Source organism: Castor canadensis, chromosome 14 (assembly GCF_047511655.1).
Source record: "Castor canadensis chromosome 14, mCasCan1.hap1v2, whole genome shotgun sequence".
Taxonomy (NCBI): Eukaryota; Metazoa; Chordata; class Mammalia; order Rodentia; family Castoridae; genus Castor; species Castor canadensis.
In genome coordinates, this window is record NC_133399.1 from 9493319 (window position 1) to 9511296 (window position 17978).

General features: G+C 47.2%; 1 protein-coding gene across 11 annotated transcripts in view; it reads right to left on the reverse strand.

The window, feature by feature from the left end:
* Positions 1–17978, reverse strand: part of LOC109675883 (zinc finger protein 669-like) — a 131203-nt gene that overhangs the window by 82599 nt on the left and 30626 nt on the right. For 4 of the 11 annotated variants that reach the window (XM_074053357.1, XM_074053356.1, XM_074053363.1 and 1 more), the window contains exon 5: positions 3386–3512. Coding sequence is in view for 5 of the 11 variants with exons in the window: in XM_074053363.1 (XP_073909464.1) it covers positions 3503–3512 (10 nt within the window). In the remaining 6 variants the exon portion in view is untranslated. The other 7 variants (XM_074053366.1, XM_074053354.1, XM_074053359.1 and 4 more) reach the window with 5 other exon arrangements.

Sequence of the window (17978 nt, forward strand, 5' to 3'; positions counted from 1 at the left end):
GCAGTGTAGAGTGAGAGTGACCTGGAAGCATGAGGGAGGGTGCAGGTTTCTGGTCACGTTGTGCTGTGGATGTGGATGTTGAGCTCACAGTGCTTTTGTGTGTGTGTTTCTATGCTGGGATGGAATGCAGGGGAGCTAGAGACAGATTCCTGCTCTTCTCCCCTTCCTGAAAAGCCTGTGGTCTGTGGTTTCTCACCTGCCCTGTCACCTCGTTTGTGATTCCTGGCGTTCTTCTTCTCTCTCTTGAGTAGTCTCCTCTTTGTTATCCTCACTTTTCTCAGTCATGGAGTCACACAGAGGAAGCTGCTATTATGCCATCTTACTCCCAAAGTCAAGGGTTTTCTTAATATACCCACAGTGAGCTTGTCAGGAGAGTCCTGTGCAGATCAGTTTTATGGACAGCCTCGACAATTCCATCTGAGAGATGTTGCAAATGTGAACAAAACAGGTGAAAGGTCCTGAGTCATAATTCCACCTCACCTTTAGCTAAATCACCAGTGGTCTAGGAAAGGAGCTGATCTCCCAACACTAGAAACACGATCTCAGAGCTGCCCAACAACCACTCCATGGGGGGCTGTCATTCATCTCATTGGCTTCTGCCCTTCACTGAGTCACTGCTTGCCCATGGCCTTCAGTCTTCACCCCACCACACTCCAACAGACCCACTTTCCCATCAATGGCTCTTCTGCCAGCTTCTCACATGCTTGATATGTACCAGCTGCTGACTGCATCCACACCTGAAATAGCCATAACTCCAGGGCCCTGGGTGAAAGATGGCCAGGCAGCTCAGTGAGGTCCATGCGAAAGAGAACCTGCTCCCCCTCCAATGTAGCCCACATCACATCTCACCTAACGACGCTGATGTCTTTCCATGCACCCCTGATAGAAGTCAGAGAGGCTGGAATTTTCCAAGAACTCCTGTCCATCCTTTAGGCTGTCGGGGGAGACTAGTGTGTTCAGGATCTCAAAACAATTTCAGGAGGACAGGGAGCTCTAACAATCTTCTGGCTCCCTTACACTTCCAATAGACAGTGCAAGGACACATATGTACTTGTAACAATCTGAACTTTATGCTAAATTCTCTTCCTTCACATTTGTTTTCCTGGAAATCTCTAAAACACTAGCATAGCTTTGATCATCCTGGTTCCAGTGGGCTCATTGGCTAAGACAGAATCCTTTTTTTTCTTACAAAGATGAGTCAAGATCTTGTAAACAATGTCTACCTAGGATTCCGAGATGTGAAAAGGGAAAGAAGACAGCAGCCAGTCAAAGAATGTAGAGTTTGGTAATGTAAGTCACACAGCACAGCTTTACAACGCTGTCTGCTGGAGTTATGGGTGCGCAGTGCAAAACAGTAAAGTGGAGAAAGATCTTCACATGTAAAACTGTTACAGGAAATTATAATTTTTATCCTCAGATTATGTCCTCACTCTTATTACCATACTTTTGTTTTTGATTCTTTAGCTGATGCAGAAGAAATGGTTTATTGTACACGCATCACTTTCAGCCACAACTAAGAACAAACTAGTCCAGAATGGCACAGGTTCAGGGGAGACCAACAGGGACAGTCTGGTCTTGAGCAGGGTGGGTCTCTCGGAGCTGGTCCTGGCCATGGGGTGGCAATGGAAACTCCAGATGCACTGGGACATTTAGACAGAAGCATGCAGTACGTGGGCCAGCGTCCCTGCCTCCTCCGTTGCTCTCTTTCCTGCAACTCTGGCCTCCATGGGTGCACGAGCTGTTCACTTCACCTCCTGCCTCATCTTTCTTCTTTTGCACGTCAGCCTGTGCATTCGCTTCTTGCTCCACATGGCTGTCATGGCGCAGAGGTGTCTAAGAAGCTGGCGCTCGGGCTGAGAGAGCAGCACACTGTCCTAGTAGATTGTTTGCTTTCTGATATCCTTATTTGGAACATAGAAAAAGTCAATCTGTGTTACTGCCCCCTTTTTTTGACTCTTGGTGCATTTTACTGTACACGTTTTACCTCCTGTGCAAAAGAATCCCAGGATTTTCTTCCTGCATGTATTTCTCTCCCTTCTTCATGGTCCATGAAGCCAGCTGAAGTGGTCTGTATGTATTTTCTCTCTTTCTGCATTTTTCTACAAGCTAGAAAGAGAAGCCATCACCCAGGGAACACTGCAGTTCAGATTTCTTCCACCAAATATCCTCTATCACTTGGAAGTTCTCCACTACAAGGACACAAAGCATTCAGCCAAATTCTTTGCCACGTGGTAACAAGGATGGCCATTTCCATCCCAGTCTCCAACAAGACCTCCTCACTTCTGAGGCTTCCTGGGAAAAGGTGTGACCAAAATTATATACATTTTGAAGTATTTGCATAATCATTTTCAGCAAATGCAGCATATAGTCACACCCTGAAGGAAAGTTCATGTAATACTTTTCACAATGTATTGCACGAAAAAAAAATTTTGGTACAATAAAACAACAGATTATCACTGGGGCATCATGTTGGTTCTCCACATTTCTGATAGTTTGGATTGGAATTTCCTTTTTTTTTTTTTTTTTTTGTGTTTGAACCGAAGGCCTCACAGTTGCTAGACAGGCACTTCACCACCTGCACCAGGCTGCCAGCCATCTTAATGTGTTAGGGAGTTTTGAGTTAGGGTTTCAAGAATTATTTGCCTAGGATGGGTTCAAATTTGGATCTTGCTAATCTATACCTCCATAGTAGCTGATTATAGGTGTGAGCCACTGGTACCTGGCTCCAGGTGGGGTTTGAACTCAAGGCATGCCACTTGAAAAGCAGGCCCTCCACCACTTGAGATAGCCTCCACTCCATTTTCCTCTAGTTAATTTGGATGTGGAGTCTCAGGAACTATTTCCTGGCCTGGCCTTCAACCTTGAACTTCCTGATCTTAACCTCCCTAGTGGCTAGGACTACAGGTGTGAGCCCTAGCCCTCCAGTCAGGATCGGTAATTTTCTGATTATGGAGGCTCAACCAGCATACATTTTGTTGATAGTTTTCTGACTTGAAAACATTTTTCATCATTGGCACCCTGCTTTACCCCTTCATGTACCCTCTCCCCTCTCATTACTGACCTCCCCTTCACATGACCTGTTTCACATTCCTTTCCTTCAGGGTTAAGTTGCTTTCTCTTGTGAGTGCAAATTACCTTAGATTTCTTCTGGAATTTTTGTGCATCACTTTAGTGGTCTGTATTTCATAAAATAGCAAAAAACAAAACATTTTGAATAATATTACCATAGTAAAACTTCTAGATTCTAAGTAGGCTTATGTTATAGTGTGCCAACACCTGGTTTATTCACTGAATTTATGGTTTCCACATTCCAAATTATTCCAAAGCATTGAAGAGCAACAAACACTGGTTCTCCCATTGACTAAGGGAATGAAGTCATCCTTACCAACAGAGGCCAGGTTCCTGAAGGTTTCTACCATCACATCCCTGTACAGCTTCTGTTGTGAAGGATCCAGCAAAGCCCACTCTTCCTGGGTGAAGTTGACACACATGTCATCAAAGGTCACAGATGCCTAAAACATGACAAGTGTATGTCAAGGAGGAAGGTCAGACTGACAGTACTGAAGATCTAGACTTCAAGTGTTCACATGACGCTGTGTTCTCAAAGTGTTCATTCCATGTCTTGGGCATTAAACACGTACTCTTCATGCAAACCCACTCTCTTTCACTTTTAATACTAGCCTGAAGATAATTGTGAAAACAGCAGCAGTAGTAGAACAACCTTAATACTGCTGAACCACCCCAATTTCTTATTAAAGAGTGGGTCTATAATTTCTGTCATAATGCTGATCTGCAATTCAGCTTGCACAAGACAATCAACATCACTAGGGCTGGTAAGCATGCGCTGATTCAAGCCACACTCCCACAAGGAAAAAACAAAAGAAAAAACAAACAAAAATCACTTGTCCTGAGACTATGTATTCTTAGAGATGTTTGAACACAAAGTTCAATTGTGCTTGGAACTTTGGTGGCATTAACTCATCAGGTAAAATGAAACAGGAACTGAGTGTTTCCAAACAGTTTCCATGATCAACATGCAGTTTTTTTTGTGGTACTGGAGTTTGAATTTAGAGCCTATACCTTGAGCAAATCCACCAGTCCTTGTTTTTTGGTTTTTTTTGGTGTGTGAAGGTCTTTTTGAGATAGGGTCTCATGAACTATTTGGCCAGGTTGGCTTTGAACTGCAATCCTCCTGATCACTGCCTCCTGAGTAGCTTGGATTACAGGCATGTGTCACAAGCGCCCAGCAATATGTTATTTTGTAATCCCTTGTGCCTGTCCCTCACAGTGCTTACAATATTGTGACATAATAATTAGAGGGTGCATATTAGAGCAGTCCCCAAAATATGCTCTGGATGATCAATCTCTATTGATGTGTCCTGACAGGTACAGTGTCACACCTCTTGTCACAGCCCATTACATAGGAAGTCAAGGGCAGCCACTGTGATTGGAGTAAGACAATACTTTAATGCTCCTAGTTGGTTTTTTTTTAGGTGTTATTGTTTTAATACAGACTTTACATTTTTTGGCAGTACTGTGCTATGCAGGCACTTTACCACTTAAGCCAATCTGCCACCCTCTTGCTGATTTCTATGATCAAACTTAAATATGACATAAGACTCATGAAGGATAATTCATTAAGGCAATGTAAACACATGAAGAGTGTTTATCTGGCAATATCAAAAGTGTGAAAAAGCCAGGTGCTGTTGGTGCACGCCGGAAATCCCAGCTACTCAGAAGGCAGAGAGCAGGAGGCTTGCATTTGAAGCCAGCATGGGCAAATAATTTGTGAGACCCTATCATCAAAAAACATTCACTAAGAAGAGCTGGTGGAATGGCTCAAGGTGAAGGGCCTGAGTTCAAGCCCCAGTACTGCTAAAAAAAAAAAAAAGAAAAAAGTGAAAAAAGAGGAATGATGGCAAATGATCTGAGAAAGAGCTCATTGTCACCAAGATTTCACTCTTCACACATGCCAGTAATATTCTCTAATTCCCCAAAACAAACCTTTCACTAGTCATCAAAAACAACTTCCCTGAATTTTGCAAATACAATTAAAAACTTTAGACCAAGAAAGAGATGCTGTTCCTCATATAAGATTTTGAAAGTGTGGTATTTATCACATCACACCATTAATATAGAGATTAACAGATAAGGAAAACTATGTTCAATGAGCTGACATGTATACAGAAAATTGATTCACAGTACATCAGCCATGGAAGAACAGTAGTAGAAATTGCAATCTCTTTAATACAGGATGCATCAACAAACTGGTAACTACTGAGAACAGGCAGTGTATTCCAATCTAAAGTGGGCAATAATACAATTGTAAATTGAAATGGGAAGTATCCCACCTAAATATCTTAAAAAGGCAATGTCAAATGCACTTTGGGCCTAATGAGCCATTCTTCATGAGGAAACAAGCCATAATATGTGGAAAATTTTAATTAATTTTTTTTGGAAAATTTTAATTTTATAAAAAATTAAAATTAAATTAAAAAATTAAATTAGCTGAGTGCCTGTCATCCTAGCTACTCAAGAGGCAGAGATAAGGAGGACTGCAGTTCAAAGCCAGTCCTTGGCAAATAGTTTGGGAGTCCTGATCTCAAAAGGAGCCATCAGAAAAATGGACTGCAGGAGTGGTTCAAGCAGTAAGAGCATCTGCCTAGCAAGTGTGATGTGCTGAGGTCAAACCCCAGTGGTCAAAGCCCAGTGCAATAAACAAACAAACAAAACCAAATAAAAATCCACATTGCTAAAGCTAGACTTTGATCACACAATTGAAGAGTCATAGAGGACCAGTTCCTGGTGCTGAGCAGGGATGTGGAACAGTTTAACTCTGGGGACTCACCAGTTCCTGCCCTCCCACTTTGGAAACCCTCCCTGCTTTGCTCATTATTGGCCAGAGGGAAACTCTCACCTGAGGTCAATTTACCGTCGTAACCTAAAGAATCTGTCACAACCATAATCTCTTTATCTGGATACCACCTGATGAGTCCTAAACCTGATCTTCAGAGATTTTCTTCATGGACACAAGTTACAGATTGACTACAACAACTCTGGGAATGCCAAACCAAAAAGTCTCTCTTGAAAACAGATTGATGGCAAACAGTCACCACCTCAGAAAGACAAAACACCTGGACACATCTGTACCTGGGCCTCCTGCTACGAGATGCTCTGCTGCTTCTCACTATCAACCATCCTGATGAAGATGAGCAGGGCACAAGAGAGAGAGGGCACCAAGAGGAAGCACCAAGAACTTTACTGCCTGCCCTTTGCAGCCTCAGGATGCCTTAGCTTGGAGTTTCTGGCCTCAGACCTCTGCCCCACGCTGCAAGTTATTCACCTGTTTTGCACTACCACTGAAAAGTGTGTCGAGAGTGAAATTGCAATCAGTGTTTGGGAAAGGTATCAACAGTCCTTGTTACCTCTTGTGTGTAAATACAAAAGGAAATCACTGAGATGTTTTATATGGAGTTTTAAATCCTGCAGTAATCATTTTTAGGATGAGAGATGCTAGCACACTATTATTTTCTCATTAACAATTTCTTAGGTAAGAAACAAATTCTTAGGGCTGGAAGAGGGCAGGTAGAGCACCTTCCTAGCAGGTATGTGGCCCTGAGTTCATGTCTCAGAATTAGCAGACCCCTCCAAACAAAACTCAAAGAGAGACAAGTAATGAAACCTGAGCTCTCCCCCTTGTTCCTCTGCCTCAATGACCTCCTGACCTTCCTAGTTCATGGGTGGTGTCACCAGGTGCACTGTGCAGCGGTGGGCAGATTTGCATTTGTAAGTTCTACTTACCCATCTGAAACAGTTTTCAAACCTGCTATCAGTACCCCTCCCTCCCTCCCTTCCTCCCTCCCTCCCTGCCTTCCTTCCTTATGTTTGGTGGTATCGGGATTTGGATACAGGGCTTCTTCCTTGCAAAGTAGCCTCTCTACCACTTGAGCCATTCCTCCAGTCCATTTAGCTTTGCTAACATTGCAAATGGGGGTCACTTAAACTATTTGGCCTGGCTGTTTGGAAGCTCCCAATATCAAACTCCTATGTAGCCAGGATTAAAGGGATGGGCCATTGTTTCCCAGCAGCCTATCTTGTCAAGCACTGTAATCTCCCTTTCTTCAATCCAACTGAGACTCTCTTATGTTGTTCACTTTAAATTATTCATTTGAAACTGTCTTCTAGAATTCACTCATGTCGTGGGTGAGGACATCGTTTTGATTCTCTTTTCCTTACCTGTCACACTACATGTTCATTGAGAACACACATGGAACATTCTAAACTGACTGTCACCTTTGTGAATACCAGGGGTCTCATCACAACCTTATAAATCCTTCAGAGAGGCGGTGTGGAAATTAAAGCTAATGTCAGTGCAAGAGGAAATAACATTATTTAAGGAGTAACAATTCAAAAATTACAGGTGACACTGTTGGGTCTGGAGACCTAAGGCAGATGAGTGGGTAGCCCATCCCCCTGGAGGCCCATATCATTCCTGCATCCCGAGGAGATGGAGACCTGCATTCCTGAACTCTGAGAGGGAGCTGTTAACTGCATTTCTGCATCCTAAAGAAAGATACAGGGTCTGATAAATCTGCCACAGGGCTGATGAGCAAAATGCTTCCAAGATTGTTCCCTTCCTCAATAAAGGTGCTAACCGGGGCTGGGATGTAGCTTGGTGGTACAGCGCTTGCCTAGCGTGCGTGAGGCCCTGGGTTCGATCCCAGCACCAAAAAAGAAAAGACAAAAAAAAAAAAAAAGGTGCTAACCAAACCAACTCACCTGAGAAAGCCAGCAGATCCACGGCCAATGACAAAAAGCCACCTAACCCAGAATTAAAACATCCATAAAAGCCCCAGCCTTCACCTGAGCAATGAGTTATGGTTTCCAGGCTCCACTGCAGTTCTCTAGCTGTAGCCTTTACTTTCTCTCTAATAAATCTCTAATAAATGATGAGCTTTGGCTCATCATTCAACTGCCTCACAAGCCAGTTCTCTGGCCTATGAAGGCAAGGACCCTCGACACTGTCTTGCAACACTTCAACACAGGCACATAATATTTGGCGACACACAAAGGAACATTTCTTCTGAACCAAGGTCGGTACAGGTTGTGCTAAACTGGGAAAGGCTGCCTAGGAACGTGACCATGACCATCTGGCACTACAATGGAGTCTGTTTGCCAGGAAAGCCCCCCTACAATGACCTAGCTACAGTGGACCTCTCAGGCAGACCTTCTCTCTCTCTCTCTCTTGTTAAGGAGGGTTTCTCCTTTGGGAACCTGAGGAAAAGCTCTGAGCCCATTACAGCTGTAAGGCAGACAACCTGAGGGAACTCGGGGGCTGGCTGGGGGCTTATACTGGACTGCCAATGCTACATGGGTGGAGCCAGACTTCAGTGCACCAAGGCTTTTTTTCCTCTCCTTAAACTCTCTCTTTCAAGATCTACCCCACTTAGGAGGAGGTCTAAAACCAGCCAGTGGAAAGGAAAGTTTGTCTTCAAGCCACAAAAGGTGTTCTGGCCAGGGCACTCCCTGGTGTCACCCAAAGGCTGAAGATGCAACTTCCTGACCAGCCCTGAGGCTCCATAGGCAGCTAAGTCTCGGACCTCTCCAGCCATGTCTACAGCAAACAGACAATCAGATCTCTTACACTTCCTTCATGGTTTCCGTGGCCCAAGAGTGGAGGTCACCTCTTGCTTCCAGTGCTCCAGTACTGCCTTTGGGCAGGATTGACCTGGACAGCAGTGACGACTAATAATCCCTCATGCATTGAGCCTGGAAACTCTCTTTTCCCCTAACCCTCAGCCTCTCCTTGTCCTTTGCCAGGCAGTTCAGGATGAGTGGCCTCACCCTTTTGTTCTAAACAACAGTGGGCTTCCTTTTTCAGAGAGTTTGGATAAAAATCTCTCACACCCATTGTGCTCTCTCCCTGGTCCCGCCTTTGTCTCTGTCTGCCTTCCCCTCCCTGGGCTTACTGGGACCCTGGCCTCCCATGAAAAACTTGTAGCCATGGTACCTTATGACTTAAGTTACTCCCACAACTAGTTTGTCAGCCCCTCGGTCCAAAGCAACTTTAAATCAGCTGCTAGGTGCTGGGTAGAGGCAGAGGGGCTTGCAAAAACTGCAGCCACCATGCTCACACCCTAACTCTGCCCCCACAAGAGGAGGAGAGAAATAAACAGGCGCACTCATGCATAGGGATGCTGGCCCCTGGGCACAGCAGGAACACCTGCCATAGATAAGAGAATCCATAGAGAGTGTCTGGCACACATCCAAAGCCACCAGCCAAACATGGTGGCGGCTGTGACCTGCCACCACTCCCCATAAAAGGGATGAGATAAAATAAATATGCACAGGCTGTGCAGGTGCATGTACACGGTGGGCGGGGGGCTAGTGACGGGCTGCAGAATGAGGCCTAGGCAGACCAGGTCGCTTTTCCCAGGTGTGTGGGAGGGGATGGCGCATTGTGCAAGCCCCGCTCCCAGTCCCATCTCACACCTCAGGCCTCCAGACCCAGCCCTTGTAATCCAATTGTTAGCTCAAGGTTATGGTCCCAAAAAGCACTAAAGTAACCTTCTGGGAATAGCAAAATGGGCGTTACTGTGGCCTCTAAACTTCTCATTTAAAATTTCCTATGCTTTTGGCCTCAGCATAAAAATTTTTCCCTCCAAATATTAGCACTAGTCATCCCTTGTGGTACTGTTATTGGCTCGGGATGCCCTCTGAATGCCCTTCTCTAACTGTACAGATGATGTATTCCTTTTTTAAAACAGTAGCCTTTATTAAAGAGGCTGCCTGCTGTTGGCTGAAAGGCAAGATCCTAGTGTTTTTTTTCTTTTCTCACTGTGTTGGTCAGGTGGCCTAATTCGGCCAGTTCACTTTCCTCCATTCTGGCCACAGATGGCAGGGGAAAGTCACAAGACAGGGATGCCTGGTCTCGTTATTTGGGTCAATTCCCAGTCAGGACACCAATAAAAGGGGAGTCTGACAAGTTCATGTAGATGGGACCAGCCCCTTCCAGTCCTCAGGCCTCGGTACCCAAGTGGTCTCAGCTGGCCTGTCTATTGAAATGTTGAAAGGAAATGTTGAAAACTTTGTACTGAGGCCTGGCCTCAGTATATCTTGGGTGACCAAGAAAAGTGGCCTTCACAGGGTTCCTTAAATTACAATACCACACTCCAATTAGACCTTTTCTATAAAAGGGAGAAAAAGTGAAATGAGGTCCCTTATACAAATTTTCTTTTATCTCCAAGACCACCTAAATTGGCTCCATAATTGCTATATACTCAAATGCTGGCCATTGTTTGTAAGCCACAGGATAAACATGGGGAAGGAGGACCGGAAAAGCCCCTATCAATGACACCTGTCCCTGTCCCTGCTGTGCCACCCTCTGCCCTACCTTCTATGCTACCCCAATATTCAGAACCTCCTAATGGGTGCTTCCCCCTTCAATAGGTAATGGTAGGAAGAGGGCGAGTCTTATGTCCCCTTCCAGCTATCAGATCTAAGGGAAATTGAAAACCATCTGGACAGCTATACTGATGCCCAAATACATTCAAGTCTTTATCTCTGTGATCCAAACCTTTCAACTGACATGAAAGGATATTATGCTTCTACTAGACCAAACTCTTTCCTCATTAAAAAAGCAATGAGTTCTGGCCCAGGCCACTCAGGTTGGAAATGATTACCATTTACAATGAGCCCCAATACTAGTGACACCTAGAAATGTGGGGATAAATGTGTCTATACCTACAGGGGCACAGGCAGTCCCCTTGACAGATCCACACTGAAAATCAGAATGGTGAGGGGGCTGGTGGTGTGGCTCAAGCAGAATGCCACTATACAGGCATAAAGCCCTGAGTTCAAATCTCAGTACGGCCAGTGGGGGGGAAAAAGATATTTGGAGCTAAGTACATAGCTCAGGGGGAGTGTCTGCCCAGCATGGGCAAGGCCCTGGGTTCAATTCCCCAACATTGCTAAAAACCCAAAGGAAAAAAAAATTAAAAACAAAATGGTGGGGAAGATGGTGTTGACGCCACTTCATCCATCTTATAGTGGAAGGGCTAAAAAGAGCCAAAGTTAAACCTCTAAACTATTCCCAGGTAACTGTAGTGCAGCAAGACCCTGAAGAAAACCCCCTTACCTCCCTTCAGCATCTTGAGGATGCTATCAGAAAGCATACCACAGGGGACCCAGAGTCACAGGTGAGAGAGGTTCTCCTCAAAGATAAATTTCTAACAGTCAGTCCCAGATATCCATAGAAAACTCCAAAAGTCTGTGGCTGGTGGGGAAAAATCATTGGACCAACTACTGCAACTAGCCATGTCTGTATAGCATAACTGGGACCTTACTAACAGGAGAGAGAGATAAGAGACACCATGACTTCATTGCTGCTCTCAGAGAGGGCCCCATCCAACTGGGGCCTGCATCCTGAACTTGCTACCATTGTGGACAGGAGGGGCACTTCTGCAGAGAATGCCCAAAAGGGGGGCAGCCCAGGAGACAGCCCCATCCCCAAAAGGGAACCTGCCCTCTCTGCAAAGGTAACCACTGGAGGTCTAAGTGCCCATGTCTTCAGGCAGAAGGTGGAGTGCCACCTCCTATGGATTGATGGGTCCCGGCCTCCTGTCCACACTCCACTTCTTGGCATGCATGTTGAGGAGCCCCGGGGTAGCCATAATGGCAGAAAAGCAAAAGATCATTTTCCAGCTAGACAGTGGAGACTGTTTCTCTGTCTTACCTTTCTCTCCTGGTCACTGGTCCAATGACAAAAGTTATTGTTCGGGGCAAATCTGGCCAGCCCCTAGAGCACTATTTTACCCAGCGTCCCTGCTGGGACTGGATTTACTATCTCAACTAAAAGCTCAAATTCTCCTCCCCACAGGGGGCTACCTCTGCTGCCCCCTCCTTCAGGAACAAATAGATCCCACAGTGTGGACTGACAGGATGACTGTAGGGCAAGCCAGGACTGCCCTCCCTAGTCAAATAAAACTCAAAGATCCCTCACAGTTTCCACACCCAAAACAATATCCCCTCAAGCCTGAGGGATGATGAGGCCTCTTACCTATCATAAATTCATTAAAATAAACAATGGCTGCTAATTAGTTGCTCTAGCCCCTAAGATACTCCTATTCTTGCTGTCACAAGGGGCCAAACAAATGGAGGTTGGTTTAAGACCTCCAGCTCATTAACGCAGCAGTCATTCCCCTCCACCCAATTGTTCCCAATCCCTACACTCTATTGGCTCAAGTACTCTCAAAAGCCCAATACTACTCTGTGCTAGATTTAAAGGACGCTTTCTTTTACATTCGTAAATCTAAACTTTTCAATGTCCAAGAGTACACTTAAAACTAACGTAATTGTTTTGTGTTTCATTGTGTAAGTTGTATATGTCTATGATTTAATTTATTAGAGACAAAAATCTAATAGCTATAATAACAGTCTTATGAAAAACTAAGACTGACCCAAAACACTATTCCTAAAATTGACTCTTGCCTCAGCTGTTAAAATGAGTACTAAAAGAACAAAATGGGACACTTCTCAATCTGCTCCTAAAAGTGTAAAAAAAACACAACTAATCAATGTACTTGTGGCCACTTAGTTAATTTTCACATGTTCTTGAGCTCTTGAGTCTATGTGTGCTTAAATTGGCATTTATGGCTGAAAGGAATAGGAGGTCTCAGCGGGCCCCAACCCCCTTGTTGGAGAAACCAGTACCAAACATCCCATGTAGATAAGATAAGCAATGCGGCAGGGCTCAGTTAGGGCATATAGAATGTGGGGAATGTGAGCGGGGGGTACATGCAAGATGTGAAGTACGTGCAAGATGTGAGGTACGCGCAAGATGTGCTCTGCCTGCTTGCCCAATGTTGATAACGAAAATATGCACGCCACCGCGGTCTATATAAGATTTCCCCTAAAGAGGCTCAGGGTCGTGTTTTCCTAACCGGTCCTGCGTGTCCGTGTGGGAGCTCGACCCTGGCTAGCCAGCCCAATAAACTCTGCTTTGTTGATTGCATTCAAGCCTGGCTCTCTGTCTCTCGGGGGAATAGGATTCCGGGTCCTAACATTTGGAGGTCCCACCGAGATTTCATTTTCTCGAGAGACAGAACCTGCCTGCGAGAAAGCAGGGGCGATCCCAAGTCCTAGGCGTTGGGAGGGGATCCCAGACCCTCATTTGGAGGAACTTGAGTGTTCCATTTGGGCCGCGGTGGGGATTCGGCCAATCCTCAGGGAGATTCATTCTGGGAATCTCGCAAGGAGGACCACAGGGTCCTATTGGGAGAGGCTTTCCTCTCATTTGGGCTCGAGCATTTTAGGAACCCTGGCGCCAGGTGAAGAACTAATTGAGCTAGTCGACCGACCACCCGTCAAGTGGACGCCTTTCGGCCTGATATCCCAGTTGGACAGTGAGGAGGTTGAATGGGGTGCGCACCAGTGTGAGAGAAGGACCGGTCTGAGCGAGTGCTGGAGAGTGTTGTGTGTGTGTGGAATTATTGTTGCCTTTACCCTTTTTGTTCTATCTCTCTTGGTGTTTGAGTCTCCTTCCACAATGGGACAGGGACAAACAACCCCAAAGTCTCTGATCCTTTCTCACTTTCCAGAAGTTAAAGAAAGGGCCTTAAATGCGGGTCTGGTCATCAAGAAAGGTAAGTTCGACACCTTTTGTTCTGCAGAGTGGCCCACCTTTGGAGTCGGGTGGCCCATTCAAGGTTCCCTCTCCCTAGACCTGATCACCAAGGTTAAAGCAGTCATTTTTCAGCCAGACAATCGAGGCCATCCAGACCAAGTTCCTTACATTTTGGTTTGGGAGGATCTGGTGAGGAACCCTCCCCCTTGGTTAACAGTTTTTCTGACCCACCCCTCCAGTTTGGCACCCGGGGCTAAAACCCCAGTCACGCCCGCCTTGGTCATAAAGGAGGAGGAAAAACTTCCTCTTCCCACCTTGACCGGTCCTCAAATTAGGGCATCTCCTTCACCATCTCCGGTCTTACCAGAGAGTTCCCCCCTTTACCCAACCCTCGCAGGGGCAGAGGAAGATCGGCCGCCTCCATACGTGACTCCCCCTGGCCAAGCCAGTGCCCCGGAGGAGGAAATTTCCTCATCCTCCTCAACAGGACTGGCAGCAGGAGGAGGAATGGGTCGAAGACTTCGCCCCCGAGGGATCCGGGAAAGGGAGGGGGAAGACGGGCCCCCCTCATCAACACAGGGGGAGGAAACTGTCCCTACACTTCCAGTCCGGATGGTGGGTCAAGGGGGACCGGGAGGAGGGCAACAGTTTCAGTACTGGCCCTTCTCCTCCAGTGATCTATATAACTGGAGGACGCAGAACCCGCCCTTTTCTGAAGACCCCAAGTGTCTCATAGCTCTCTTGGAGTCCATCATGCATACACACTGTCCCACTTGGGATGACTGTCATCAGCTGCTCAATACTCTTTTTACGACGGAGGAACGAGAGCGCATCCTCAACGAAGCGAGGAAGAACGTCTTGGGGGATAATGGGAGACCCACAACTCTCCAACCGGCCATAGACGAGGCTTTCCCCCTACGCCGCCCTGATTGGGATTTCGGGACCGCAGAAGGTAGGGAGCGTCTTCGGATCTACCGCCAGACTCTTATGGCCGGTCTCCGAGCGGCCGCCAGAAGGCCCACCAATTTTGCAAAAGTGAAAGCAGTCGTTCAAAGGGAAAACGAAAGCCCAGCCAGTTTCTTAGAGCGCCTCTATGAGGCATACCGTCAGTACACCCCTATTGACCCTGAGGCGGACCTCCACTGGTCTGCTGTGGTACTCTCATTCATTAATCAGGCAGCTCCAGACATTAGGAGAAAACTCAATAAACAGGAAAACTTAGGGGAGATGACTATAAGGGAAATGCTGCAGGTAGCGGAAAAGGTCTTTACCACTAGGGAAACTCCAGAAGAAAGGGAGGAAAGACAGAGAAAGGAAGACAGGGAGGCCCAGGAGAAATTGAGAAAGGAGGACCGGGAGTTCCAGGCTAAGGAAAACCAAAAGCAACAGAGAGAAATGGCTCGTATTTTCCTAGCGGGTGTCCGGGACCAACCCAGGGGAGGGGGCCACGCCAGGACCCCGGATAAGGAACACTGTTTTTACTGTAAGGAAACGGGGCATTGGAAGAGAGAATGTCCTAAGTTAAAGGGAAGAAGAGGGTTTGGAAGGAGACCGGGGGAAAACAGGGAAAGGGAACGAGCAGTAGAGCAGGCCAGAGTCCTCCTAGCTGGAGAAGAAGACTGAAGGAGACGGGGCTCAGACCCCCTCCCCGAGTCCTGGGTAACAATGCATGTGGAGGGGAAGCCGATGGGGTTCATGGTGGATACCGGCACCCAATATTCGGTTTTAAACAAGGCACATGGACCTTTGAACAAGGCACGAACAAGTGTTGTTCAGGGGGCCACCGGTACGCAGTTATGTACATGGACTACCAAAAGAAAGGTGAACTTAGGAAAACACCAGGTCACACACTCCTTCTTGGTCGTCCCTGAGAGCCCCGCTCCCCTGCTCGGACGGGACCTACTCACCAAAATAGGGGCCCATATCCATTTTGAACCAGATGGAATAATTGTGACTGATCGAGAAGGGAGCCCGATTCATGTCTTGTCCCTATCATTGGCTGACGAGCATCGTCTGTTTGAGAGTCAACAGGAACCAGGAGGGGACATGACTCATTGGGTAAAAAGATTTCCCACGGCCTGGGCAGAGACTGCGGGAACCGGCCTCGCCAAACACCTCCCGCCCGTAGTTATACAACTGAAGGCTTCTGCTCTCCCCATTCGGGTGAAACAGTATCCTATGCCTGAGGAGGCCCGAAGAGGCATAGCCCCTCATATCCACAGGCTAATAAAGGAAGGAGTACTGCGGCCTTGTCAGTCTGCCTGGAATACTCCTCTGCTCCCCGTCCGAAAGCCGGGAAGCGGGGACTATAGGCCTGTGCAAGACCTACGAAAGGTAAACGAGCGGACGGAGGACATTCATCCCACCGTTCCGAATCCCTATACCTTGCTCAGCCACCTACCCCCCTCGCAAGTATGGTATACAACCCTTGATTTGAAAGATGCTTTCTTCAGCATTCCATTGTCAGAAATTAGTCAGCCGCTATTTGCTTTCGAATGGCAAGAAGATGGGGGCCAATCCGGACAGCTCACTTGGACCAGACTGCCGCAAGGATTTAAAAACTCTCCCACCCTGTTTAATGAGGCCCTGAGCCAGGACCTGGAACCTTTTCGTCGGAGCCACCCACGAGTCACTCTATTACAGTATGTTGATGACTTACTGTTAGCGGCAGAAACCCGAGAGGAGTGCATCAAGGCTACTGAACACCTGCTAACGGAATTAGGTGAGCTGGGGTATCGGGCAAGTGCCAAGAAAACTCACATCTGTAAAAGGTCAGTGACATATTTGGGTTATCGGATTGCAGATGGGGCAAGATGGCTGACTGATGCCATGAAACAGACTATTCTGGCTATCCCATCCCCGACATCCACTAGGGGGGTGAGAGAATTCCTGGGCTCCGCGGGGTTCTGTAGACTCTGGATTCCAGGATTTGCGGAAATAGCCAGACCCCTATATGAGGCCACCAAAGAAGCTCCAGATTGGAGTTGGGGAGAGAGAGAACAACAGGCCTTTGATCAGCTAAAAGACGCTCTTTTGCAGGCCCCTGCCTTAGCCTTGCCAGATCCTACAAGACCATTCACTCTGTTTGTAGATGAGAAAAAGGGGGTAGCCAAAGGAGTCTTGACCCAACAGCTAGGTCCCTGGAAGAGACCAGTGGCATACTTTTCCAAGAAATTAGACGCAGTAGTGGCAGGATGGCCCCCCTGCCTCCGCATCATAGCGGCCATTGCCGTGCTGGTGAGAGAAGCCGATAAACTAACCTTTGGACAGGCCCTCTGGGTAACGGCCCCTCACCCGGTGGAGGGAATCCTTAAACAACCCCCTGGGAAATGGATGACGAATGCCAGGCTCACCCACTACCAGGGGCTCTTGTTGGATTCCCCTCGGATCACATTCACAGATCCCGTAATCCTGAACCCTGCCACCTTGTTGCCTAACCTGGAACTGCAGACACCTGTCCATAACTGCAAAGAATTCCTCTCCGAAGTTACACAGGTATGGGCTGACCTAAAGGATACCCCCCTGTCCGGCTGCAAATTAAACTGGTACATGGATGGAAGCAGTTTTTTCCAAGATGGAGCCCGAAGGGCAGGGGCAGCTGTAGTCGACCAAGAAGGAAATACGGTATGGAGCAGCGCCCTCCCACCCGGAACATCAGCCCAAAAAGCGGAATTAATTGCCTTGGCAGAGGCCCTGGAGAGGGCAAAAGGAAAGCGAGTCAATATCTACACCGATAGCCGCTATGCTTTCGGTACCATCCATGTCCACGGGGCCATCTATCGCGAAAGAGGATTCCGCACAGCAGAAGGAAAACATCTAAAGAACCTAGCCGAAGTCCAGCGTCTATTAATGGCAGTGGAAAAACTGAAGGCAGTGGCAGTGATGTATGTCCCAGGTCACCAGTCTGCCAAGACGCCGGAAGCTGTCGGTAACAACAGAGCAGATCAAGAAGCAAAGAGAGTAGCAATGGTGAGTCCTCCCATGGAGACAGGGCAACCTTCCACGGTTGCGGCGATAGACGTGCCGGTCCCAGAGCTCCCTCCACTACCCCCCCGACCAGAATACTCCACAGAGGATTTCACTTGGATGAGAGCCCACTCCCCCTTTAGAGAAGGGGAAGACGGATGGAAAAGCGACTTGGAAGGCAAGTTAATTCTGCCTGAAAAACTCGGACGATTCCTGTTGGCTAACGTACATAAGTCCACCCATTTGGGGCGGAGAAAATTACTAGACTTGTTGACATCTGCGCAGCTCCGATTTCCGAACCAGACCATAGCAGTCCGCCAAATTGTGGAAGATTGTGCCAGCTGCACAATCATGAAACCAGGACAAAGGGAGGGGCACCATACAGGTA